Source organism: Kogia breviceps, chromosome 1 (genome assembly GCF_026419965.1).
Source record: "Kogia breviceps isolate mKogBre1 chromosome 1, mKogBre1 haplotype 1, whole genome shotgun sequence".
Classification (NCBI taxonomy): domain Eukaryota; kingdom Metazoa; phylum Chordata; class Mammalia; order Artiodactyla; family Physeteridae; genus Kogia; species Kogia breviceps.
In genome coordinates, this window is record NC_081310.1 from 171,951,045 (window position 1) to 171,977,019 (window position 25,975).

Sequence of the window (25,975 nt, forward strand, 5' to 3'; positions counted from 1 at the left end):
GAAGTGCCAAGAGACTAAAACGTCAGGCAGCGGCCAGGTCATGAAACGCCGAATGCCAAGTCAAACAGACCTCACCCTGCGGGTAAAGCAGCCAGTGGAAATGTTTAAGCAGGGGTGTGAGATGATCACTCCGCTGAAGCGTGAATAATGGATTGGAGGGGTAAGATGAGCAGACTGACTAGGAGGCTAGTGCAGTGGTTCAGGTGAGAGATAATGAGACAGGTGGCATCAGGAATGGAAAAGACAGGACTTGGTGACTGGTTTGAAAGAATGGGGAAGGAGAAGGTTTTCGGGGAAGGAAGGCATCAGGTGAACGGTGCTTAGGTCGTCTACCCACCAAAGAGGAAAGGGATGTGCAAGTACAACAATGTGTCATTGATTTCAGGATAAACAGTTTTCAGATTTAACATCTCAGAAACCCAGACGCAGCGTCTAATCAAGTGTGACATAGTTTAGTTGACAATTTTTGTTCTTTCTTTCTTAGTCGACCGTAAAATAATGGTGGCGTTAACATTTAATAGCGTCTCATATTCGATGAAATACGGTAGATCCCAAACCTTTACCCACCACCCACCCTACGCTCCAAAAGATACGCGTGCTGTCTCCGCAATCCAGAAAAGAAATTTCTTACCTCTTTCCTAGAGGTGCAGGAAAAACTTCCAGGGAGGAGTTGTGTCCGGGGGTTCTCTCCCTGAGGTTGAGGTCTTGCTTAAATTTTTAGACATAAATATGACCCTCACAACACCCCATGAGCAGGCAGGACAAAAGTCATTATCTCTGTTATTTTTCAAACTTTGAAAAACAAAAAGTAATTCATGCTTATTGTAGAAAAATTGGAGAATTCCAAAAAGAGAAGGTAAATCACTAATAACTCCTTGTTATATTATAACCTCCTAGTTCTTTTTTGTTAAGCAGGCATGTGCATATATGTATTTTCGGTTTTAGTTTTAAATGAAAAAGTTTTTAAATTGAAAAAGTAATACATGTATATGTTATGAAAAAATTTTCATGCTGTACTTTGGACATATACAAAGAAAAATGTCCCTACCATACCAGATCTTCCAGTCTGTCTCCTCATAAACAACAATGGTTTACTGTTACTTGGATATCCTTCCAGAAATAATCTCTTTGTGTATTTATTTTCATATACACCGTTGTGCCTCTAGCTTTTTTCACTCTGTGTGGCCATATTTCCATCTGAGTTCATACAGATTTTTTAAACAGTTTTATAGAGGTATAAGTTACATACCATAAAATTCACCCAATTTGAGTGTACGGTTCAATTAATTTCAGCAAATTTAATAGATTTGTGTCACTATCACCACAATCCAATTTTAGAACATATCTATCACCTTCAAAAGATTTCTCGCGGGGCTTCCCTGGTGGCGCAGTGGTTGGGAGTCCGGCTGCCGATTCAGGGGACGCGGGTTCGTGTCCCGGTCCGGGAGGATCCCGCGTCCCGTCGAGCGGCTGGGCCCGTGAGCCATGGCCGCTGAGCCTGCGCGTCCGGAGCCTGTGCTCCGCAACGGGAGAGGCCACAACGGTGAGAGGCCCGCGTACCACAAAAAAAAAAAAAAAAAAAAGATTTCTCGCATCTTTTGCAGTTACTTCCGGTCTCACCTTCCGCAGCAGGCAACCGCTCATCTACTTTCTGTCTCTATAGATTTGCCATCCCGACATACACTAATGTCGTTTTTTGCGTCTGGCTTCTTCCACTTAGCATGATGTTTCCATGGTTCATTCATACTGTAACATTCCTTTATTGCTGAATAACATTCCATCGTTTGGATACACCACATTTGGTTTGTACATTTACCAGTTAATGGCTTTTGGGGGTTACGTCCTGTTTTTCTTGATAATGAATAACGCTGCTATGAACGTCCGAACACATGGACATACGTTTTCATTTCTCCACCTGTAAGTGGACATATAGACTTGCTTCATTTTTTTTTATAGCTGTATAGCATTTTACTGCTTGAATGTACCATATTTTATTTAACCAGTCCCCGGCTGATAGACAATTAGGTTGTTTCCATGTATCAAAAAAGAAAAAGAGAGAGGGAGGGAGGGAAGGAGGGAAGAAGAAAAGAAAAGAAACCCGCTATCATCCCCATTTTACTGACGAAGACACCGATGTCCCGAGAAGGAAAAAACGTGGTCACACTGAGAGCCGGAGACACAAGTTCCGGTTGCCCAGCTCCCACCCATGCTCTTCAACTACTCAGTCCAGGTCCCTACCCGCCCGGCCACGCGGCCGAGGAAGCCCTGGAAGCCAGGTCAGATTCCTTACTGCCAGGCTGGTGGATTTCTGTATGCCCCCTAGAGGCACCTGCCAATCATTAGGCATCGCGCCACATACCCCCGGCCAGCAGGGGCACTGCAGCCGTCTCCATAGCATTGACTGGGTCTCCTGCGGTGCTCACTTTTCCTCGAGTCCCCGAAGAACTTCCGGCAGCCGCGGAACTTAGGTGACGCCGGACGCGCCTCTTAGGGACGCGGGCGCGCAAGGCAGCAGGAGTTGTTTCCGGCAGTGTCTGTGTTCTAGCTTGATTTGAGGCGGCGGCGGCGGCGGAGGAAGGAAGATGGAGACAATTCTGGAGCAGCAGCGGCGCTATCACGAGGAGAAGGAACGGCTCATGGACGTCATGGCTAAAGAGATGCTCACTAAGAAGTCCACGGTGAGTGGGGCCTGGGCAGGGGCTACCCCTGCGGCTGGGCCCCATGCCCGGCTTCAACCTCCGAGAGTTTTCTTAGGTCCTCAGACCTGCCCCGAGCCCGCCCCTTCCCGGGGCTCCCTACCGGATCTCCGGCCTAGGTAACCTTCCCCCGGGCCCAGCGCCCAGAGGCCTCTCTGCTTGGGCCGCTAAGACCTGAGCGGATAAGCTCCGCCCTTGGGCGGCCTTCCCAACTCCAGAACTCCGACTAACGGTGTCTTGTGTCACCGTTTGCCTTTCTTCAGCTCCGGGACCAGATCAATTCTGACCACCGCACACGGGCCATGCAAGATGTGAGTGCCCCGCTGTCCACTTCTCTTTGGATCGCGATGGGCTGGAGGAAGGGGGCGGGGGGGTCACCTGGAGCCCTGGACAAAGGTAACCGGGTTGGCCAGTCACGGGTTTGTATGCCTGCCAAAGGGTGCTTAACCACCCTTGCTCGCTTCTGTGAAAGGGGAACTCTTATTCATTCTTAATTACTTGGAAAGATGCCCCTTAGAGCATTCTGTATCCCATGGATGTGCAATGAGTAGTTACCAGGAGTCAGCCATTCAGGCTTAGAAGGTACTCTCCCTTCCCCCCCAAAGAGAATGCTGTGTATTACTGTTTTCCTCCCAGAATACTGTATTGAAGCGTTTGAAGTATTTTTTTCCTACCACACTGCATTTTCCTAGTAATAGTTCAATTTCTTACTTTTAGAAAAGTAATTAAAATCAAAATACTGATACGTTTTTATGTTATAGCTAAGTGGTAGATAAATGGAGGTTTGTTATACCATGCTCACTACTCTTGCATGTTTGAAATCTGTTTAGAAAAGAATAAAAGACCTAATCACAGAGTTTCTAATTTGGGGAAGATAATTAACATTACAAGCCCCTAATCCCTTATCTAAATTCCCAAATCTGAAATATTCTGAAAACGAAAGGTTTTTTATTTGTTTGTTCTGGTAATTTTTTGGTGGCAAAAATCTGACTTGATCTGAACAGATGGGAGGCTTTTTATGGTCTTTATCACATTTAATAAGTAATGCATGTTTCACTGCAGAACTATTAACATGTGTTTCAGATTCCACTAGGGATATTGCATGCAGTACCTTCCTGAACTTAAAAATTCCAAATTCTGAAACAAATCTGGTCCCAAACGTTTTGGAGAAGGGACTACGTACCCGTACCATCCTGAGTTCGAATCCAAAAGAAACTGTGTGATGTTTTATTTAGTCTGTGCACTCCGCAGTCAAGCCTTTTGAAGTAGTGAAAATCATCTTGGACCGTCCTTTTATCTTTGAGTGTCTTAGGTGGGAACTGCTGTTTACCAAAGGGTGACAATGGCTCTCTTTTATGACTCTTCTAGGGAAAGTTAAATATAGGAACTTTCTGCCACCCCTCAAATCACATCAGTTACTCTTCAAAATGACCTGTTTTAAAAAGTAACTAGGAACCAGTGCTGTCTGTTAAAGGTACCAGAAAGAACAGGAACTTTTAACACCATATCTCTTGAGGTTTCCCTGGGCTTTGACAAGAGAGCCTTTGTTGGTTGCTTGGGTCTAAGTTGTACAGACTGCTTCATCCTGATGGGTTTGTGTTTGCCTTTCAGAGGTATATGGAAGTCAGTGGGAACCTGAGGGATTTGTATGATGATAAGGATGGGTAAGTGACAGTCACAGCCAATCCAGGAATTATTGCTTTTGAGGAGCCATGGTTAAAGGACTGAGTTTGTGTTCTGTGTTCTCTGGATTTTTTCTGAAATTGCAGGTTACGAAAGGAGGAACTCAATGCCATTTCAGGACCCAATGAATTTGCTGAATTCTATAATAGACTCAAACAAATAAAGGAATTCCACCGGAAGCACCCAAATGAGGTATGACCTCAGAAAGTATTTTCTCCAAACCTGTCCAAAGAGCATACAAAGGAAAGGTGTAAGGAAAGTGGAGATTGCCACTAAGGTGTCCCTTCAAAAAAGAACTCGCCAGTTAGCTGCAAGCAGCGAAGTTAGGTGACATCCTGCAACTCCAGTGCTTTCAGGATCTCCCTCAGCTTTAAGCTAAGGCCATTCTCTTCCTGGGCAGCCCCCAATCAGTGACTGAGCACAGTGGGGGTACCATGGCCTGGTTATTTCTGCCCATTGTGAGACTCTTCTAGTGAGTAATCTTTGCTCCAGAGTTCCTCATTGGGTTGGTCAAGATTTTGTCCAATCTTCATCATGGTCTGGGCTCTCCCTGCCCGATCCTCCTCTCTCCTTTTTATCTTTAATGGATAATACCCACCCAATAAACCACTTGCGCTCCCAACTCTGTCTTAAAATCTGCTACCTAGAGGATCCAACTAACACAAAAAGGCTTTACTCACTTCCAGTGATCATTACACCTTCATGATTCAGCCCAGAGGCCTACTCTTTCATGAAAATTCCTTCCTAGTCTACCTTACTCCCCCAATTAACCTTTCCTATCTTTATGATTCTGTCGTATTTTATGACAATGAATGTCTGCCCCACTATATTGTAAATGATGAGGAGCAGGGATTACATCTCAGTTATTGAAGAATCCATTAAGCATCTTACACAGCTGACCAAAGGAATTCCGGGGGAAGGGGGAGCGAGGCATGGTTGTAGGAGAAGTGGAGAGAGATAAGGTCAGTGATTACTCTGAGCTTTTATGACTGTGTAACTAAAAAGTTGTTCCCTTGATAGAAATAAGGAAGAAAGAGGTAACCCATTTGTAGTGGAAATGAATTTTTATGTATGTAGATTTTCAGGTGATATTATATCTAGGTAGAAGTGTCCCATGAGCAGTTGAAATTAGGTGACTGGGGCTTGAGAATTACCACATGTACTTGATGGTTGAAGCCATGGATCATAGAGTTCTGGGAGGGAGAGACAGTGTGAAGGGGGACTGTCAGCTTCTGTGTGCCTTGGGGCACTCTCTTAATAAGGTACTTAACTGAAAAGGAGCCTGGGAAGCCATCCATCACAGGTCAAATGGCAACTCCAGGTAATGTCTTACTGAAGCTCAGCCAATGAGTTTCACAAAGGAAGTCACTGGTATCAGCTGTTGTTTTTGTTTGTTTATTTGGTTTCTTACTGCATAGGTCGCTTTTTTTTTTTAATTTTTAATTTTGTTTTTTTTTGTGTGGTATGCAGACCTCTCACTGTTGTGGCCTCTCCCGTTGCAGAGCACAGGCTCCGGACGTGCAGGCTCAGCAGCCATGGCTCACGGGCCCAGCCGCTCCACGGCATGTGGGATGTTCCCGGACCGGGGCACGAGAACCCGTGTCCCCTGCATCGGCAGGCGAACTCTCCACCACTGTGCCACCACGAAAGCCCGAAAATTTATTTTTATTTATTTATTTTTGGCTGTGTTGGGTCTTTTTTGCTGTGCACGGGGTCTCTCTAGCTGTGGCGAGTGGGGGCTACTCCTCGTTGCAGTGTGCCGGCCTCTCATTGGGGTGGCCTCTTTTGCTGCGGAGCACGGGCTCTAGGTGCACAGGCCTCAGTAGTTGCAGCACGTGGGCTCTAGACGGTAGTTGTGGCACACGGGCTTAGCCGCTCCGCGGCGTGTGGGATCTTCCCGGACCAGGGCTTGAACCCTTGTCCCCTGCATTGGCAGGCGGATTCTTAACCACTGCACCACCAGGGAAGCCCCTCAGCTGTTGTTGATTGGTAACTGCCAAGGTTGCTACTCTGTTGAAGAAGTGGGAGTGGAAATCTGGTCACAGAGGCGCAAGTGGATAATGAGGATACAGTAGTGTGGAGTGTTTAGCATGCATTTGAAAGACTGGCTGAAAAAAGGAGAGGAGAAGCAGGCGGATCATAAGGAAAATAGGGAAGGCATACATATTTAGAGAACCAGATGGATAAGTGAAGAGACTGAAAATACCAGACAGGAGAGACTGCTTATTGAAGTTAAGTGGAGGTACATAAATGTACTCTCACACACCTACCTATGTGTCCTCATCCCCTTTGGAAGATAGAGTATTAAGTCTTTTGGTAACCAAGAGAGAAGGCACAAGTACCATTCTGGTGTGTTAACCTTATCCCAGCCCAGATAGAAAGGTGATGAGGAATAAATGGTTAAATAAATGATTGGAAGAATGCCTAAGATATACTAAGGGAAAAAAAAAATAAGTCTAATTATGTGAGAAACAAAATAATAATCTTGCACTTGCCTGTAGTGCTTGCACAAATACATATATTTAAATACATAAAGCAGTGGTTTCCAAGTTTTGCTGTACATTTGAATCTGGGAGTGTTTAAAAAGTACTGATACCTCCCCACCACTTCTGATTAAATTGGTATCAAGTGCGTTAGGATTTTTTAGCGCTCTCCCAGGTGATTCTAATGTGCAGCAGAGTTTGGGAATGGCTGACATTTAAAAGTCCGTTGGGTTTCCCTGGTGCTGCAGTGGTTAAGAACCACCTGCCAATGCAAGGGACATGGGTTTGAGCCCTGGTCCGGGGAGATCCCACATACCGGGGAGATCCCACATACCGCGGAGCAACTAAGCCCCGGCACCACAACTACTGAGCCTGTGCTCTAGAGCCCGTGAGCCACAGCTGCTGAAGCCTGTGAGCCACAACTACTGAAGCCCGTGTGCCACAACTACTGAAGCCCGTCTGCCTAGAGCCCGTGCTCTGCAACAAGAGAAGCCACCGCAATGAGAAGCCCGTGCACTGCAACAGAGTAGCCCCTGCTCTCAGCAGCTAGAGAAAACCCACATGCAGCAGCGAAGACCCAATGCAGCCAAAAGTAAAATAAATGAGTAAATAAATACATTTATTAAAAAATAAATAAATAATAAAAATAAAGGTCTGTTGACAGTGGTTAGCTATTCCCAGGAGAATTATTAAAGGGAAACCTTGACTTTTTAAAAAATATTTATTTATTAATTTGGTTGCACCAGGTGTCTTAGTTTGCGTCATGCAGCCTCCTTAGTTGCGACACACAGACTCCTTAGTTGAGGCATGCGGACTCTTAGTTGCGGCATGCATGTGGGATCTAGTTCCCCGACCAGGGATTGAACCCAGGCCCCCTGCATTGGGAGCACGGAGTCTTATCCACTGTGCCACCAGGGAAGTCCAAGGGAACCTTGATTTATATATATATATATATATATATATATATATATATTTACTTGTTTTATTTATTTTATTTTTGGCTGCGTTGGGTCTTCGTTGCTGCACGTGGGCTTTTCTCTGGTTGTGGTGAGCGGGGGCTACTCTTCATTGTGGTGTGCAGGCTTCTCATTGTGGTGGCTTCTCTTGTTGGGAGCACGGGCTCTAGGCGCGCAGGCTTCAGTAAGTTGTAGTGCACAGGCTTAGTTGTTCCGCAGCATGTGGGATCTTCCCGGACCAGGGCTCGAACCCATGTCTCTTGCATTGGCAGGTGGATTCCTAACCACTGTGCCACCAGGGAAGCCCCGAACCTTGATTTTTTTTTTTTCATTTTGTCTTTTTGTGTTGTTTGAGTTTTTGTGAGCATGTGTTATTTTAGCAATTTTTAGTTAAACAATGCAAAAAGGAAAAGGAAAAAGCAAGGTAATTAGAAAACAGAAGAAAGCTCCTAATGAAAAATCAAGGCCAAATAAAGTGATAGAAACCCAACTTTCTATATAGTCCATTCTGTGATATTGCAACTTTTATGTTGAAAAAGCCACCTGAGCTTTTCTCTTTTTCCCATCAGATCTGTGTGCCAATGTCAGTGGAATTTGAGGAGCTCCTGAAGGCTCGAGAGAATCCAAGTGAAGAGGCACAAAGTAAGTAGCGTTTAATGTTTCTGTCCAGCACTAGCAGAAGTACAGGTTAATGACCAGAGCTCAGATTTGCCCTCAGAGCCCTAGAAAATGGCCCCAGAGAAATTTATAGCCAGGTTCCCTTACTGATTTCCTCTTTGCTAGATTAGAGAAAAGTCTGGACTAGATTGTCATCCTGAATCGGCCTTGGACAAAATAGTCATTTTGTGCTAGCCCAGCTCAAATTCACTCGCCTGGAAAAGCGAGGTCTGTTCACTTTGTGACTAGAGGGAGGATAGTTGGGTGAAGGGCTGCATTATGAAACAATGCAGTCCACTTGAAAAGCCAAGTCCAAGAAAGTGGTCTTTAGTATCTGAATCTTGATATCTGATTCCTTCAGATTTGGTGGAGTTCACAGATGAAGAGGGATATGGTCGTTACCTTGATCTCCATGACTGTTACCTCAAATACATTAACCTGAAGGCCTCTGAGGTAAGACCCAGGAGAGGCGAGAGTGGTTCTGATTCTAGGGGTGAGTCAGGACACTGGGCTGGGGCTACTAGACCTAAAACAGAGTGTCTTCCTTGTGTTCTGGAACTGTTATGTCAATATTAAAGAGGTGATGTGCTTTCTTGGAATGGAACACTTTTCAAAGTGAAAGTCGGGTTTCTACAGTCAATACAATAAGCATATTTTACTTATCAATAAATTTTATTTTATTAATACAACAAGCTTATTTTGCTTTTGTAAAAATAAAAAAAATTTTTAAACTCACAAGTACACATCAAGCTTCTGTGTTAGGCACACAGAGTAGTAGGTACATGAAAGATACAAAAACATAATCTCTGCTAGGAGGGCTATTTAATATCTTTAAAAAGGTATTAGAAAATAACTTACCATAAGAGGTGAGGTTTAATGTGACAGTCCCAGGGTCACAAGGAAATACATGATGAAATTTCTCTTGGGGTTGTGAGCACATGTCTCAAAAGTTGTGACTAAACTTTAAGCTTCATGAGTACAGTCCTGCATCTGTCTTGTTCTCATCTGTATCCATGTACTTGGTCCAAAGATATTAAGTAAGTGCTTGAATGAGTGAACAAATGGCACCTTCTGCTAGGATGCAGTGGGTGTCCGTCTTTAAACAAGTGCCCTGTATATATTGGGTAGGCCAAAAAGTTCATTTGGTTTTAAGTAAATATAAAAGACATTTTTCATTTTCACGAAGAACTTTATTGAAAAACATATTCACTAACTGAATGAACTTTTTGGTCAACCCAATAGTAATGTTCAACAGATGTTTCTTTTACCTTATGGTTTATTGACTTGATCTTTATTTCACAGAGTTAATTGTGTATCTGATATTTTGCTCAGTCCAGTGGAATTAACACTCAGTACAGGAATTAATGTTGTGGGGGGGAGACTAAAGTGAGCTGGGCCTTGTTACTTTGTTAGGCAACACTCAATTTTAATCTCATTTATTGGAGATTATGTTGCAACTTGGTGCAAACACCTAACTGAATCTCTTGTCATTTCTTTTCTTTCTCCAGAAGCTGGATTATATCACTTACCTGTCAATCTTCGACCAGTTGTTTGACATTCCGAAAGAAAGGAAGAATGCAGAGTATAAGAGGTAGCCATTACTAGTTTCTAGGGCTCTACTGGATTTAACTAGAAGATTGTTTAATGAGAAGGTTTGAGGGCAGTTTTGAATTTTGTTGCATGAAAGGCATTATATGAATGACTTCCAGGTTTATTGGAGGATAGGAATTTTTTTTTTTTTTAAAGAAGGTGTTGGGGGTAGGAGTTTATTAATTAATTTTATTTATTTTTGCTGTGTTGGGTCTTCGTTTCTGTGCGAGGGCTTTCTCTAGTTGTGGCAAGCAGGGGCCACTCTTCATCGTGGTGCACGGGTCTCTCTCTGTCACAACCTCTCTTGTTGCGGAGCACAGGCTCCAGATGCGCAGGCTCAGTAGTTGTGGCTCATGGGCCTAGTTGCTCTGTGGCATGTGGGATCCTCCCAGACCAGAGCTCGAACCCGTGTCCCCTGCATTAGCAGGCAGATTCTCAACAACTGCGCCACCAGGGAAGCCTGAGGATAGGAATTTTGAATGACATGGTTTCAAAACCATAATACTCTGGCTCTGGAAGAATGTGTCTATGGGCACATCCACAATCTTAGATCCATACTGTTCTTAATGTTGTCTCATTGTAGAAGGAAGTCTCCCATCCAGCTGGCTCTGTGTCTTTGGAGTTGAATGGGAAAAAATTAGACTTTCTCAGATTGTGATTGAAGTTAAGTGCCTGGGTCTGATGTGTAGATTTAAGTTTTGTTTGTGTTGTTATGCTCCTGGTTAGTAATCTGTACTCTACCTTCCTCTCTTTTTCTTATTTTCTTTTTACCTAAAATCTTTTATATGAGTTAAGACTTTAGTATTTGGAATTGTATCATGAGGATGAAAGAAGATAGGAAAGGTCAGAATCAAGATGACATATTACTAGAGGGATTTCCCTGGTGGCACAGTGGTTAAGACTCCATGCTCCCAAAGCAGGAGGCCCGGGTTCGATTCCTGATCCAGGAACTAGATCCCACACGCATGCTGCAACTAAGGAGCCTGCCAGCTGCAACTAAGGATCTGGTGAGCCACAACTAAGGAGACTGCCTGCCACAACTAAGACCTGACACAACCAAATAAATAAATGTTTAAAAAAAAAACAGGTGACATATTAGGAGAAAGCCAATTGTAAACTCATTTTTTAAAGTAGTATTATTACTTGAAAAAACTAGTTTCACTGGAATTATAAGTATGTTTTACAGGGCATAATAGTATATCAAAAATAGGAACCTTGCTGTCTCTGTGTTATTTACTCCTCTGTAGATATCTGGAGATGCTGCTTGAGTACCTTCAGGATTACACAGATAGAGTGAAACCTCTCCAAGATCAGAATGAACTTTTTGGGAAAATTCAGAATGAGTTTGAGAAGAAGTGGGAGAATGGTACTTTTCCTGGATGGCCGGTGAGCTTCAGTGGGGGTGTGGGTGGAGGACATGCCAGGGACATAAACTAATTATTTTACTTTAATCTTGAGCCTCTGCTTTAGGGCAGGAGGTGCTGATCCCTTGAGATCAGTTATGGCCGTGAGATGTTGTCTGCCAAGTATGCTGGGTTTTCTCTGTGTACTTTGAAAGAGATTTTGTCAGGGCCCACTTGCCATTGGCTGGGCCTAGGAGTTTCACCAACCATGTCATTACTGCTCTGTGGTTCCTACTGACCAAAAACTGATATAATTATATGCTAGAAATCTTTATGTTTTCATTCCTGGGGACAAACTTGAGTTTTCCTGAAATCTCTCTGGGTGAGTTTTTCAATCTGTTTTTTTTTTTTTTTGCTCTGCTCTTGTAGGCATTTGGTTGTTATTCATACGTGTGTATAAGGGGCCAACCAGCACCTGATACACGAACACCTCATCTTACTGCACTTTGCTTTCTTGCACTTCTCAGATGGTGCATTTTTTACAGATGGAGGGTTTGCAGCAACCCTGTGTCAAGCAAATCTATTAGTGCCATTTTTCATTTTGTTATGGTGGTCTGTGATCCATGATTTTTGTTACTACCAAGACTCACTGAAGCCTCAGGTGGCGGTTAGCATTTTTTAGCAATAAAGTTTTTTTTTCAAAAATAAATTTGTTTTATTTATTTTATTTTTGGCTGCACTGGGTCTTCATTGCTCCTCGCGGGCTTTCTTTAGTTGCAGCTAGCGGGGGCTACTCTTCGTTGTGGTGCGTGGGCTTCTCGTTGAGGAGGCCTCTCTTGTGGAGCACGGGCTCCAGGCACGCGGGCTTCCACAGTTGTGGCACGTGGGCTCAGCACTGTGGCTCACAGGCTCCAGAGCTCAGGCTCAGCAGCTGTGGCACACGGGCCCAGCTGCTCCACGGCATGTGGGATCTTCCTGGACCAGGGCTCGAACCCACGTCCCCTGCATTGGCAGGTGGGCTCTCAGCCACTGCGCCACCAGGGAAGCCCTGAAAATAAAGTATTTTTTAACTAAGGCATGCACATTTTTTTTTTTAGACATAATGCTATTGTGTACTTAATAGACTACAGTATAGTGTAAACATAGCCTTTATATGCACTGGGAAGCCAAAAAAGTCATGTAACTTGCTTTATTGTGATACTCGTTTTACTGTGATGGTCTAGAACTGAACCTGCAATGTCTCTGAGGTGTGCCTTTAGATGACTCCCTTGCCTTCATTCTAAGCCTGGATATTAATAAACATCATATTGTTCTTTCCAGAAAGAGACAAGCAGTGCCCTGACGCATGCCGGAGCCCATCTTGACCTCTCTGCATTCTCCTCCTGGGAGGTATGTTTTCTTTATCCACTGTGCTGGTCTTGCCTGTTCACTTCTCAGAGGGATTGCTCGGTCTCCTGTTTCGTGTTTTTTGTTTTTTAATAAATTTATTTATTTTATTTATTTATTTTTGGCTGCATTGGGTCTTTGTTGCTGCGCGCGGGCGTGGGCTTTCTGTAGTTGCGGTGAGTGGGGGCTACTTTTGGTTGCAGTGCGTGGGCTTCTCATTGCGGTGGTTTCTCTTGTTGTGGAGCATGGGCTCTAGGCTTGTGGGCTTCAGTAGTTATGGCGCATGGGCTCAGTAGTTGTGGCTCACAGGCTCTAGAGAGCGAGCTCAATAGTGTGGCGCACGGGCTTAGTTGCTCCGCACCATGTGGGATCTTCCCAGACCAGGGCTCGAACCTGTGTCCCCTGCATTGGCAGGCAGGTTCTTAACCACTGCGCCACCAGGGAAGCCCGGTCTCCTGTTTTTAATGTGATAAACTTATGATAAGACATCAGTTCTTGGGGCCAAGCATCTACAAAGAATGTAGAAAAATAAAAACAATAAAAATGTATCCAACTTCTTTGAAAACTGTAAACTAAAAATTCTAACCATCTTAAGCTGTAGTGGAGGTAATGGAACACTACCAGTATGGTTATGTATGAACTTAACCCCCAAGGCCTCTTTGGAGAGTTGGGGCACACTGCTAGGAAATTGGCTGTGGAATGTGTGGTCTTGCCACAGCTTTAGGAACACCCACACCCTAGCCTTCAAAGACGAAGTTTCAGCATTTATTGTTTCCCCAAGTCTATTTATATAAAATTGTAACTTGTCTCTTTCATACAGGAGTTGGCCTCCCTGGGTCTGGACAGATTGAAATCTGCACTGTTAGCTTTAGGCCTGAAGTGCGGCGGGTAAGAGGCTGGTTTTTCTATCAGAACTGTGTCATTTGCTGTATGCTTCACGATCTTCTAAGTGGCTCTGATGCCCTTCTTTCTGTCACCCCCCACTGCAAAGATAAGCAAGCCTATAAAGTAATCCTGAAATCCTTTGCCCCTTGTGTCTCCTTAGGACCCTAGAAGAGAGAGCCCAGAGGCTATTCAGCACCAAAGGAAAGTCCCTGGAGTCACTCGACACCTCCCTGTTTGCCAAAAATCCCAAGTCAAAGGGCACTAAACGGTGAGTGGCTGGGGCCGCACCTCTGCTGACACTTTAAAGTTTTTATTCCCATGCAGAATTCTTACCACAACAGAAATTTTAAAGCCTGTTTTATCACCACTATTGATCCATCGAGAGCCAGTCAGCTCTTTCTCTCTGCTAATGGCAGAGCAAGCTCTCATTGTTATTATAAACCAAAGACAGTCTGTACTCAGCTGACTGAGAGTGGGTGATGTCTGTAAAGTTGAAACTGTGCCCTGGGTACCTTTTGTTACCTCTGTAGGTTATAGAAACTAAGTAGGTTCAAAAATATTTTTCTAAGTACATTTTTACTAATGACAGTTGAATCTATTCTTGAGCCACATGCTTGTACAGGGTTGTTTTTTTTGTTATGTTTTGTTTTTGTTTTTGCGGTACGCGGGCCTCTCACTGTTGTGGCCTCTCCCATTGCGGAGCACAGGCTCTGGATGCGCAGGCTCAGCGGCCATGGCTCACGGGCCCAGCCGTTCCACGGCATGTGGGATCTTCCTGGACCAGGGAAGATGTCGAACCCATGTCCCCTGCATCGGCAGGCAGATTCTCAACCACTGCGCCACCAGGGAAGCCCATTTTTTAAAAATAAATCTGTTTTATTTTTATTTATTTTTGGCTGCATTGGGCCTTTGTTGCTGCGCGCAGGCTTTCTCTAGTTGCAGCAAGCAGAGGCTACTCTTCATTGCAGTGTGCAGGCTTCTCATTGCTGTGGCTTCTCTTGTTGCAGAGCGCGGGCTCAGTAGTTGTGGCTCGATGGCTCTAAAGTGCAGACTCAGTAGTTGTGGCGCACGGGCTTAACTGCTCCGTGGCATGTGAAATCTTCCCGGACCAGGGCTCGAACCCTTGTCCCGGTGTTGGCAGGTGGATTCTTAACCACTGCGCCACGAGGGAAGCCCTGTACAGGGTGTTTCTTATATGTGGTTTTCCTAATTCTCAAAACAATCCCCAAAAGTTATCCTGATTTTTTGCAGATAAGGACTGAGAAAAGTTATGGAGTGTGTCTGTTATCTCACAGTTACTAAGGAGCAAGGTCAGGATTTGGGCCCAAGTCTCCTGGTTCCAGAGCTTGCTCTTCTGTACCACATTTCCTTTGTATGTTATAATCATGGAAATTTAAATACCTGGATATGTCTTTCACTTTCTAGAATGAGGTCAAAGAGGAAGCTTCTATACATTCTAAGAAATAACCTCAGTACTTCTATCAGCGAGTCCTGAGCTGAACAGAGCATTTGCTTTCACAACGTGGTATTTCTCACATGCTTGTAATTTTTAATGCACCCATGGAATAAATGTTCCCAGATATACAGAACAGGGCATTGGGTAAAAGAACCCTTGAGTGATACAGTTTATTTCTTATTTTCAGAGACACTGAGAGGAACAAAGACATTGCTTTCCTAGAAGCCCAGATCTATGAATATGTAGAGATTCTTGGGGTGAGTAACTGACTCTGCTGAGGGCTGTAAATGCTACAAGATGGGGAAGTAAAAGAAATATGAATTTGTAGGATTTTTTTTTTTAGGATTGCAAGAGGAAAGATACATATCAAAATACTTCAGCAGAAAATTGTGTTCTCCCAGGGTACTTGGCCCTTCACTGAGGTGCTGTTCTGTTCTTAGGTGTCTGTTGTTAGGTGATATTCCCAAGGTTGCGCAGTCCCTTGAGGCTAGGCAGAGAGAATAGACTCCCCTTAGTACCCAGATTCTTTGCCTGAGCTCTGGAGTATACCCAGGGGTGACCCAAGAAGCAGACACTCAAAAGGCAGATAAGAATAGCTTTTCAGATGTGACTTATTCTGAAAAGGCATTCCGTACCTGTTCACAAGATTGTGCAAAACTTCTTAGGGCCAGGAGGTTAATGGTACAGAGCTGGCTGTGAGCTGCTCCTTTCTGAATATTCTTTCAAGAGGAAGCTGAAGTGGGGTTTGCGGGTAGAAAAAAGGCCTAACCTGACCAGGATGCTTATCTCGGAGAGAAAGAAGGGACGAGTGGGAGGAAATGACTCTTTCAGGGAAGAGAAGGTGGACGAAAGGGCACCACTCATCCAGAGAAGGTGGTCAGGGTCTCTGGGAGTCCTGCGGAGGACGGGACTTTCTGGTTGTCTGCTTTGTGTAGTTTTTTTTGTTTGTTTGTTTGTTTGTTTGTTTGCGGTACGCAGGCCTCTCACTGTTGTGGCCTCTCCCGTTGCGGAGCACAGGCTCCAGACGCGCAGCCTCAGCGGCCATGGCTCACGGGCCCAGCCGCTCCGTGACATGCGGGATCCTCCCAGACCGGGGCATGAACCCGTGTCCCCTGCATCGGCAGGCGGACTCTCAACCAGTGCGCCACCAGGGAAGCCCCTATTACAACTGCTTTTGATAAGAGGAGGCTAGCCAGACATTGGATACTGGGAATACTTATATTCTCCGCAGTAAACCTGCACTGTGCTAGGGTGGGCAGCAGTCTGTGTTGCCAGTCCTCTGAAGAAGACTGAGAGGCAAATCTGTGCCCCTGACAGGTGTGCCCACTACTTCTCCCTCCTTTGAGAGCATTTTGCTTTCCCTGCCAGGAGGTGGCACTCTTGTCTTTGGAATTCCAGCCAGTTCCAGCCAAAATGGTTTCTAGAAGTTGCTCTTGTTATGTACTGATATTATTTTTACCATTATTTCACCATTTATTGGTACCTGTTGGTTTCCAGACATTATGCTAGATCTTTGAATACAGTAGTGAATATGACACAGCCTCTTGCCCTCGAAAAGCCCACTTTGGGGCTGAGGGCTACAAATAACTGCAGTATAATGTGACACATGCTGTAATACATTGAGATTGAGTGTTCTAAGTAGAAAGAGGGAGATAAAAATGTTCCAGGTAGAGGAAACAGCAAGCAAGAAGGTAAAATACGACGAAAGGAAATAATGAGGAAACCAGTGTATATGGGTGTGCCTTGTAAGGGAGGGAGTGGTCAGAGACATTTGGAAAGTTATGTTGGAAATTGGAACCTTGTCCTTTTAGCAGCAGAAAGCCAATAAAAGTTCTTTAAGCAAAGTGTACCATTAGATTGGTTTTTTTGAGCAGAAAAATCTGGGAACAACGTGGAAGCTGGACTGGAATGAGGAGAGACTCAGGGCAAGTTAGAAGGTTGTCATCTTGGTGAGGACAATAACAGTGGGAAGGAGAAGGAAGGACGGGTTCAGGAGATATTTTAGAGACAGAAGAGAAGAGACTGTTCTCTTGTTCTGCGATAGTTCGTGGCCTCAGACGAGTAACTTAGGCAAGTGCTTTATAAAATCTTTGACTTTTTCCTTTAAGATCAGGGAAGAATTATTCCTCTGCTGATGAGGAATTCTGATTTGAAGACAAGACTTCCTCTTTGTTCGACAAGAGAGAAAACCTAATCCTTGGAAGTGAGGGGTCAGCAAGGGTTATAGCAGAATAGGAAATTTCCCTTCTTGTTCTGCACTATTCTTTGACTTCCCTTTTCATTTATGGGCTTGACTTAGGAACAGCGACATCTCACTCATGAAAATGTACAGCGCAAGCAGGCAAGAACCGGAGAAGAGCGAGAAGAGGAGGAGGAAGAGCAGATCAGCGAGAGTGAAAGTGAAGACGAAGAGAATGAAATCATTTACAACCCCAAGAACCTGCCCCTTGGCTGGGATGGCAAAGTCAGTCCCAACACTACCGTCTTTCCCTCATATCGCATTTTGGAAGCAGATGCAGACACTAGTCTAATACTGTTTTTTATCTGATTTCTTTTAGCCCATTCCTTACTGGTTGTATAAGCTTCATGGCCTGAATATCAACTATAACTGTGAGATCTGTGGAAACTACACCTACCGAGGTCCCAAGGCCTTCCAGCGGCATTTTGCTGTAAGGAATTCAGAGCCATTTCTCCTGGACGTTGAAGCATGAAACATGAGTCTTTTAGAGAAGAGGATAGGAGCAGCCTGAGAGGACCACTAGTGTCCAGAGCCTAAGAGAATCAGAGAAGGAGTGGATCTAAAGTCCAGCATGTGGCATTTGGCCTCTAGCACCAGTGCCAGCCTTGGGTAGTACCTGAGATGGTTTCTGGAGGCATCCCACCACTCTGCTGTTTGAACCTCATTTCTATTTCCTCTTGCTTGCTCTTTATTTTTCTTTTTGCCTTTCTGACTCCTTGGTCATTTCTCTATCCTGTTGCTAGTACTCAGGACCAAAGAAAAGGCTGACCGCCTCCTTCTTTGGGTCTTAAATGGGCCTTTGCCTCTTGAAAAAAAAAGAAACGAAGAGGATGACATTTATCAAGCTATTCTTGAGAGAAAGCATTATCTGGGTGGTACTCCAGTAAGTGAACTCACCCTTGTTTTGTTTCTGCCTTCAATTCTTAGTACTTGGAAGAAAATTTTACAGAATGGAAGACTTGCTAGATGTAGCCAAGGATGGCGAATTTATATGAACTCCTCTCTGTCTCCCTCAGATGTACATATTACTAATTGATCCTGGGGTCTTTTCCGCCAGGCTCCTGAGTACTCTCTGAATCTTTCTCAACACCACCTCCAACGAATTAGAATTGGCATCCAGGGCCCATACCATTTGCTGTCCCTGAGCCAGAACTGTCATGCATCAGCATCTCTTACTGGTCTCTTTCGTATCCTTGCCTATATCTGATAAACAGTCTTCTCCTTTACTTCCAGAGATGACGCTGACCAGCCATCAGTAACGCTTACTCATGCTGGTGGGGGGGGGGGGTTGCTTGGGAGGTGACTGGTGAGTTGTGGTCTTGACACAGGTTTTGTCTGGATCTGGAATCTAAGTTTTTAATAAACCAGCCCAGTGAGGCAAACGGTGCAGTGCTGCTTTGAAGTAACGGCCTCTTGTCAGTGACAGCCAGCTGTCTACAAACAAGAGCCACAAAAGGAATGCTGCCTTTAAGTGGAGCCTTTTGCAAAGGGTCAGGGTAGGGCTTCTGAGTAGAATGGAGTTAGTGGTCAGTGTTCAGCCATCCCGTTTCACATTGTCCTCTCGCTTCTCCCAGGAATGGCGTCATGCTCATGGCATGAGGTGTTTGGGCATCCCAAACACTGCCCACTTTGCTAACGTGACACAGATTGAAGACGCCGTCTCCTGTAAGTAAGCTTTATTATTCCCGAGGTCAGACCTGCAGTTCACTCTCCCGATACCCTGGTGTGTCCAGGCCTAAGGGCAGCAGGTTGTGGATATGTGCAAACTACTACAGTCCTACATACATTCACTGCTTTTTGAGGGGATGCGTTAACCAGCAATACTGATTCTTTCTCCCTTGAGAAGAGCTCCGTGCTGACTATAAAACAGCTTTTTGGTTTTTTTTCCCCCCCCTCAGCCGTGCCGTGTGGCTTGTGGTATTTTAGTTCCCCTACCAGGGATTGAACCTGGGCCCTCAGCAGTGAGAGCTTGGAGTCCTAACCACTGGACTGCCAGGCAAGTCCCTAAAACGGCTTTTAACTGGGGTCTGTGAACTCCCTTGTATGCAATATTTTGAGTGAATGGGATTATGTATATTTTTTGAATTGATTTTACTATGTTAGCTGCAGATATGAAGGAAAAAGTAGAAACGGTCGCAGTAAACTTATTTCTGAGGTGACAGGGCAGATACGCAGCAACATGGCAGCAAAATACCTCTTGGAGAAAAAGCCGAGTGCAACGTGTGTCCAGGAGTGTGTTGTTGAAGCGCCCGGGGACCTCAGTCAGGCTTCCTGTTTGCCTGGCAATGGTAGCTTTTGCCATCTTTCTCACAGGCTGCTTATTTTCTTTCTAGTTAATCTCTTCTCTGTCATGTTTTCACTGTTAGTGGGTTAGACTGGGAAGAAAGTAATTTTACCACTCCACTTTGTTAAATTTCAGGCACTCCCTCTCAGGTGTGCATATCACACTACTCCACTGCCTGTTCAGCTAACTCCTTTGGCTCCCAGCTCTGGGGTTGTTCAAATCCTCCGTGGCAGAGCCAAGTAGAAATGACCTTCTAAAGAGCTCCCTGATCCCTGATTTAACCTGTGGACTCTGGGGACTCTTTCATTGAGTTTTTTGTGTGAATCAGCTTTGGGGACTCCTCCTTGCTGTTTTTTGTTTGTTTGTTTTAATACTTTTTTTAAAATTTAAATTTATTTATTTTATTTATTGATTTTTGGCTGCATTGGGTCGTCGTTGCTGTACGCAGCTTTCTCTAGTTGCAGTGAGTGGGGGCTACTCTTCGTTGCCGTGCACACACTTCTCATTGCGGTGGCTTCTCTTGTTATGGAGCACGGGCTCTAGGCGCGCGGGCTTCAGTAGTTGTGGCACACGGGCTTCAGTAGTTGTGGCACGCGGGCTCAGTAGCTGTGGCTCACGGGCTCTAGAGCACAGGCTCAGTACTTGCGGCGCACGGGCTTAGTTGCTCCGTGGCGTGTGGGATCTTCCCGGACCAGGGCTTGAACCCATGTCCCCTCCATTGGTAGGCAGATTCCTAACCACCGTGCCACCAGGGAAGCCCTCCTTGCTGTTTTGTCTGTCTTTATTCATTTACAAGTTGGGATATACAGTTCCTCTAGTCAGAATTTAAATGTATCTTGTTATCAGATTATCCAACTAGCCTCTTCATTTTTTGCCCTTCACTCTGTTGGGAGGAAATTAAAATAATAATGAAATGTCATAGAATCATAATGCTGCATTTTGAATGCAGTCTCATTTTTATATGTATTTTCTAGCTGCATATAACTAGTAAATCACTGTTCATTTTTGTGTGTATTTTCTCTTTTTTTTAATGTATTTATTTTATTTATTTTTGGCTGCATTGGGTCTTCGTTGCTGCGTGCAGGCTTTCTCTAGTTGCGGTGAGTGGGGGCTACTCTTTGTTGTGATGTGCAGGCTTCTCATCGTGGTGGCTTCTCTTGCTGCGGAGCACGGGCTCTAGGTGCGCGGGCTTCAGTAGTTGCAGCACGCGGGCTCAGTAGGTGTGGCTTGCGGGCTCTAGAGCGCAGGCTCAGTAGTTGTGGCACACAGGTTTAGTTGCTCCGCGGCATGTGGGATCTTCCCGGACCAGGGCTCAAACCCGTGTCCCCTGCATTAGCAGGCAGATTCTCAACCACTGCACCACCAGGGAAGCGCCCCTGGTTTGGGGTTTTCTAAAAGCATCAAAACTAGACATCTTAAGGATTTTTGGTTATGAGGAAGAGAACCCATTAAAACCTAACTCCATGGCCTCCATCCTGTTAGCAAGGATATGCTTATCCAGCTGTGCTTCCCTCTATGTGTCTGCCTTCTCCACTTCCTTGTGTCTTCTCTTTAAGCCTTAGCTCACAATGAAGACAACTCTAGCCCTTGCCCTGTATGACCTTTTTCAGTTTTCAGAGCCTGCCATCATCCAGCTCAGTCTCTCAGTGTCCCGATTTCTAATATCTGGGAAAGACAATAGGTAGGCGCAGCTGGGTCAGGTGACGTCTGTAGTCCAGTCAGCTGTCTTTTCAGTAGCTGGCAGCAAAAAGAGCTACTTGTTAGAACAGGACTGCTCCTTCCAGAACACCTTGGGAAGATGTGTTCCCTAATGGGAGTGGGCAAGGAAGTAACCGTTGACACAGCTGTCACACTGGATTTACTTGTCTTTGTTTTAGATCATTCTGTTGAAGTTTTCCTTTTGGCGCTTTTAGCCAGGAGGGAGAGATTCAGTACTGTCATTTAAGTTACAGTAGGTTTTTGTTTTTGTGGGGGTTTTTTTGGTTTTTTTTTTTACTTAAATGAAGGATTTCACTTCTAAATTTATTTATTTAATCATTCCATTGTTCCACACTTAGGATTTTTTTTAAGCTAAACAAAAGACAGCTAAGAGAGAGCCCTATGGAATTGCCACTAGAGATTTCCCATTTAGGTGGTTGGTCACAATTGACCAATATTCACTAGGTATAAGTCTACTAAACTAATAAACTAATAGCATCAGGTTCAAATATCACCATCTTGTTTATGGCAGTATCATGAGAGTTACAGTGTTTTCATGAACTCTAGGGACATTGCCTATGAGAGCAATCGCTTTGCTAAAATCATGATATCCTGTGTCTATACCTGTTATCAGGTCGGCACTATCCCATCAAAAATAGGAAATTCAAATTAATTTGCCTCACTTACTCTTAGTGAACCCACGCTGGCACCCAGAGGTGGTTCCATTTTTTTTCTAATTGTTTTCAGATTCCTCTGAAGAGTAACATCTCCCTCACTGCTCCAGTTTCCTACATCGACTTTTTTCTTTAAGAAAGTCATGACAGGGGCTTCCCTGGTGGCATAGTGGTTGCGAATCCGCCTGCCAATGCAGGGAACACAGGTTCGATCCCTGGTCCGGGAAGATCCCACATGCTGCGGAGCAACTAAGCCCGTGTGCCACAACTACTGAGCCTGTGCTCTAGAGCCCATGAGCCACAACTACTGAGCCTGCGTGCCTAGAGCCCGTGCTCCACAATGAGAGAAGCCACCGCAACAAGAAGCCCGTGCACTGCAACGAAGAGTAGCCCCTACTTGCCACAGCTAGAGAAAGCCTGCACACAGCAATGAAGGCCCAACACAGCCAAAATAAATAAAATAAATAAATTTATTAAAAAAAAAACTAACCACCCCATATTTCGGGGCCTCTCACCTTCTGAGATGGCCCATACTCTGTCTTAAAAAAAAAAAAAGAAAATCATGACAGCCTTTCTGATCTCTGGTATTTTAGAACCACTCTGGGTTGGATTCCTGAATGGCCTGGACAAAGAATATGATAAGGCCCTGCCCTGCCCTGGCACATGGTAAATTCTCCATTCCTTTGTAATGTGCGTATTATCTGGGCCTGAAGACTTCAGCTAATTAAAGGCAATTAGCAAGGAAGGAAAAGATGATTAGTTGAGGGCCTGTACACCAGGCACAGAGCTAAGCACTTTCTTATATGTTGTCTCATTTACTATTTATTCACCCATCTTAGACTTCAACTTCCTCTATAGGATATACGTTCTAATCTTGTCAAGTTTATTAATTCCCTAGTGGTCCAGTGGTTAAGACTCCGCCTTCTAACACAGAGGGTATGGGTTCGATCCCGGGAACTAAGATCCCGCATACCGTGCGGTAATGGCCAAAATTTTTTTTTTTAAGTGTGGTAATCTTGTCAAGTTTAGATATTGTTCTACTTGATGGGAAATGTGAAAGCATATAAGAATCAAGTGATTGTTCCTTTTCACTGTAATCTGTTAATATTTTGTCATCTTAGCTCTGTAGCAGCAGACCTGTCCCATCTGCTCCACATAGCCCTTAGTTCTAAGGGTGCACCTTCCTGACACCATTCTTACAGGTTTAAGTTGTTCTTTCCCTAGTTTTGTTATCTGTCCTGTCTTTGTACGTGTTGGATCCCCTCCCTCTGAAGCTATGGCGGTGTCTGTAGATGTCTTCCCTTTTTTGTGATCATTGGAATAATTAGTTATTGAACTGTCAGACTTCTCATTTTAATGTCTTCAGTGTTTGTTGAGCCATCTTATCTTTCAGACTCTTTGGCCATGATATTTCACTTTTTTTTTTTTTCCTCTGTGAAGTTTTTGAAATATATGCACCAGACTTTAAATAGACATATTTGACAATGTCTAGTATTCTCAGTCTCTTCTATTATGAACTTTATTACAGTAAGGTCACTTTTTCCAATAATTCCTGTATGTTGTACCACATTAGCTTTTTCCTTTGAGAATATCAGTTCTCAATTCTAAGAGGTCTTTGGTTAGATTTGATCCAACTTTTATTTTACAGCAAAGAAACATTGTGGTAAATTTTGCAATGAAAGGGGTTTGTCCACAGGTGATCCAGAACCAAAATTCCAGTTTGGGGCAGGTAGAAGTCTCAAGGGCAGGCACTCGGGGGGTCCCTAATGAGGGATGTGTTGTAACACCTTGTACCCAGTAGATACTCAGTGGAATCTGATCGCCGATCATTTCTCGTCCTGCAGTGTGGGCCAAGCTGAAACTGCAGAAGGCATCGGAACGATGGCAGCCTGACACTGAGGTGAGTGCTAACGTAGCACCGGGGATAGCATCAAGAGACAGAGCTCCCTCACCATGTAGAAGGGAAGTAAGAGATGGTCCCCGGTTCACTGCAGTAGCAAGTGTAATGTGACAGTATCTATAATTGGCTCTTGACTTGTAAGCCTAATTCATTTGTGATAGTAAATTCAATGTGTCAGACTTTAAATCTGTATCTTAAGACAGGTTATATTCTCCCACTGAAATTTTGAAGTGGCAAGCTTTGTCTTGTCCTGCCGTGAGGATTCATAAGCTAAGAAGTTGAGACTCCATGTCATACGTTAGATCTCCATTGAGGAGAGCATCTGATGAGAGATGATCTTCTCATGTGGTGGGGAGGTGTCCTTGGTGGTCTTGAGATAGTCATCCTGAACAGCAGATTTCAGGGATGAGGAATGATGTGTATGTGAGTTATGGTAGCTGCTGCTTCTCTTTCTTTCAGGTCAGTGGTTTTCAGTGTTCCTTTTTTTTTTTTTTTTTTTTAGCAGCAAAACCTTTTTCAGACAGTAATGTAGAACTCCAATAAATAAAATAGAAGAAAGCAGAACTGCTCTGAATGTGGAGAAGCTCAGCCTTCTTGGCCTTTCATCCCCTGTAGTGGTCTCTTAGGCAGAAACCTAGGATTCTTGGGAACCATTTGAAAACCATGTCTTCAGTGAGCCTTTCTCAACCAGGGTTCCTCGTCTTAAACACAGTGATTTGAATGAACTATTTTCTCAGATATCCACAAGGATCGGTCATAATTGGTACCATCCTAGAAGTCTAATAGATGCCGTGAGCAATAGAGCAGAACCCCAGTTGAGAAAGGCTGTCTTAGATGAATGGCATGGAATCAGGCCAGGGCGAGCTCAGGTATCCAGAGGTTGCCTCCAAACATTTCTCCCAGGAGGTGTAGCTAATGGTGTTCCTCTTCCCTTTTAGGAAGAGTATGAAGACTCCAGTGGGAATGTTGTGAATAAGAAGACATACGAGGATCTGAAAAGACAAGGACTGCTCTAGTGTTCAGGGATGTATCTCAGCTGTGGGGCTAGCCCAGTCTTCCCTAAGATCTGCTTTTTCTATCTCTCCCAGCCGAATGCTCCTAAAGACTCTTTGCTACTTAGTCTTACGGACTAGCATGCATCTTGTAGAAGCAAGGCATGCTGGCATATTTCAGGGTTGAGGTGTGTTTTATCTTTGTTTTATATTAAAAAAGATTCTGTTGGAAAATAAAACCAGCCCTTGTTCTGAATGTGTCTTGTTCTGAAGCCCGGGATTATGTACTAATTCAGTCCTCTAGTTCTTTTTTTTTTTTAACATCTTTATTTGAGTATAACTGTTTTACAATAGTGTGTTAGTTTCTCCTTTACAACAAAGTGAATCAGTGATACATATACATATGTTTCCATAACTCTTCCCTCTTGTGTCACCCTCCCTCCCACCCAGTCCTCTAGTTCTTAACACCTCCCTACCTCTTTCTCACGAACTTCAGTAGCAACTGAAGTTTAATGAGCACCTATTATGTTACATATATTATGCCGGGTAATTCTGACTTAGCCTCATTCCCCACCCCCATTTGCTGCCACTTCCCCAAATGAGCATCACCCCAGGATAAGCCCTGTCCTTAGTTGAGTCAGCCATTCGTGCACATACCGTACTAGGGAAAGATGGGGAGGGTGAGCCAGGACCTCTGCTAAGGACAGAGTTGTGACACCAAGGTTGCCTTTTTATTTGCATAAAGGAAGGACTTGGGCTATTTTGGAATGGGCCCGCAGCCCTGCCCCTTCTCTAAGCCTCAGCAGCCTGGCACAAAGTGAAACTAAGACCAGCAGTGACTTCACCTGCTTGCTACTTCAGAACAAGAGTCTTTGGTCTACCTTTGTCTTCTATGAGATCCTTACTCGACTTTGAGAAGTGGCTAATATTCTTGTGTTCTCCAAGCCCAGATAGCCAAGATTTGGGTGGAGTTCAGCAGCTGCCTCAGGATCTGGATCTGGTATCCCAAAGGGAAAGAGAACTAGGGGAGCCAGGGGGCCCTGATCTGCCCAC

The 25,975-nt window shown here is 44.4% G+C and overlaps 1 protein-coding gene across 1 annotated transcript; it reads left to right on the forward strand.

The window, feature by feature from the left end:
- The first annotated feature begins 2,432 nt into the window (after positions 1-2,432).
- Positions 2,433-25,178, forward strand: SF3A3 (splicing factor 3a subunit 3). Its single transcript, XM_059081424.2, has 17 exons — positions 2,433-2,678; positions 2,960-3,007; positions 4,308-4,360; positions 4,466-4,571; positions 8,388-8,460; positions 8,837-8,928; positions 9,984-10,066; positions 11,313-11,451; positions 12,729-12,797; positions 13,615-13,682; positions 13,840-13,947; positions 15,323-15,392; positions 17,435-17,599; positions 17,694-17,804; positions 18,949-19,039; positions 23,875-23,930; positions 24,869-25,178. The coding sequence occupies exons 1-17, from the start codon at positions 2,583-2,585 to the stop codon at positions 24,944-24,946; spliced, it is 1,506 nt and encodes a 501-aa protein (XP_058937407.1). The 5' UTR covers positions 2,433-2,582; the 3' UTR covers positions 24,947-25,178.
- Positions 25,179-25,975: the final 797 nt, after the last annotated feature.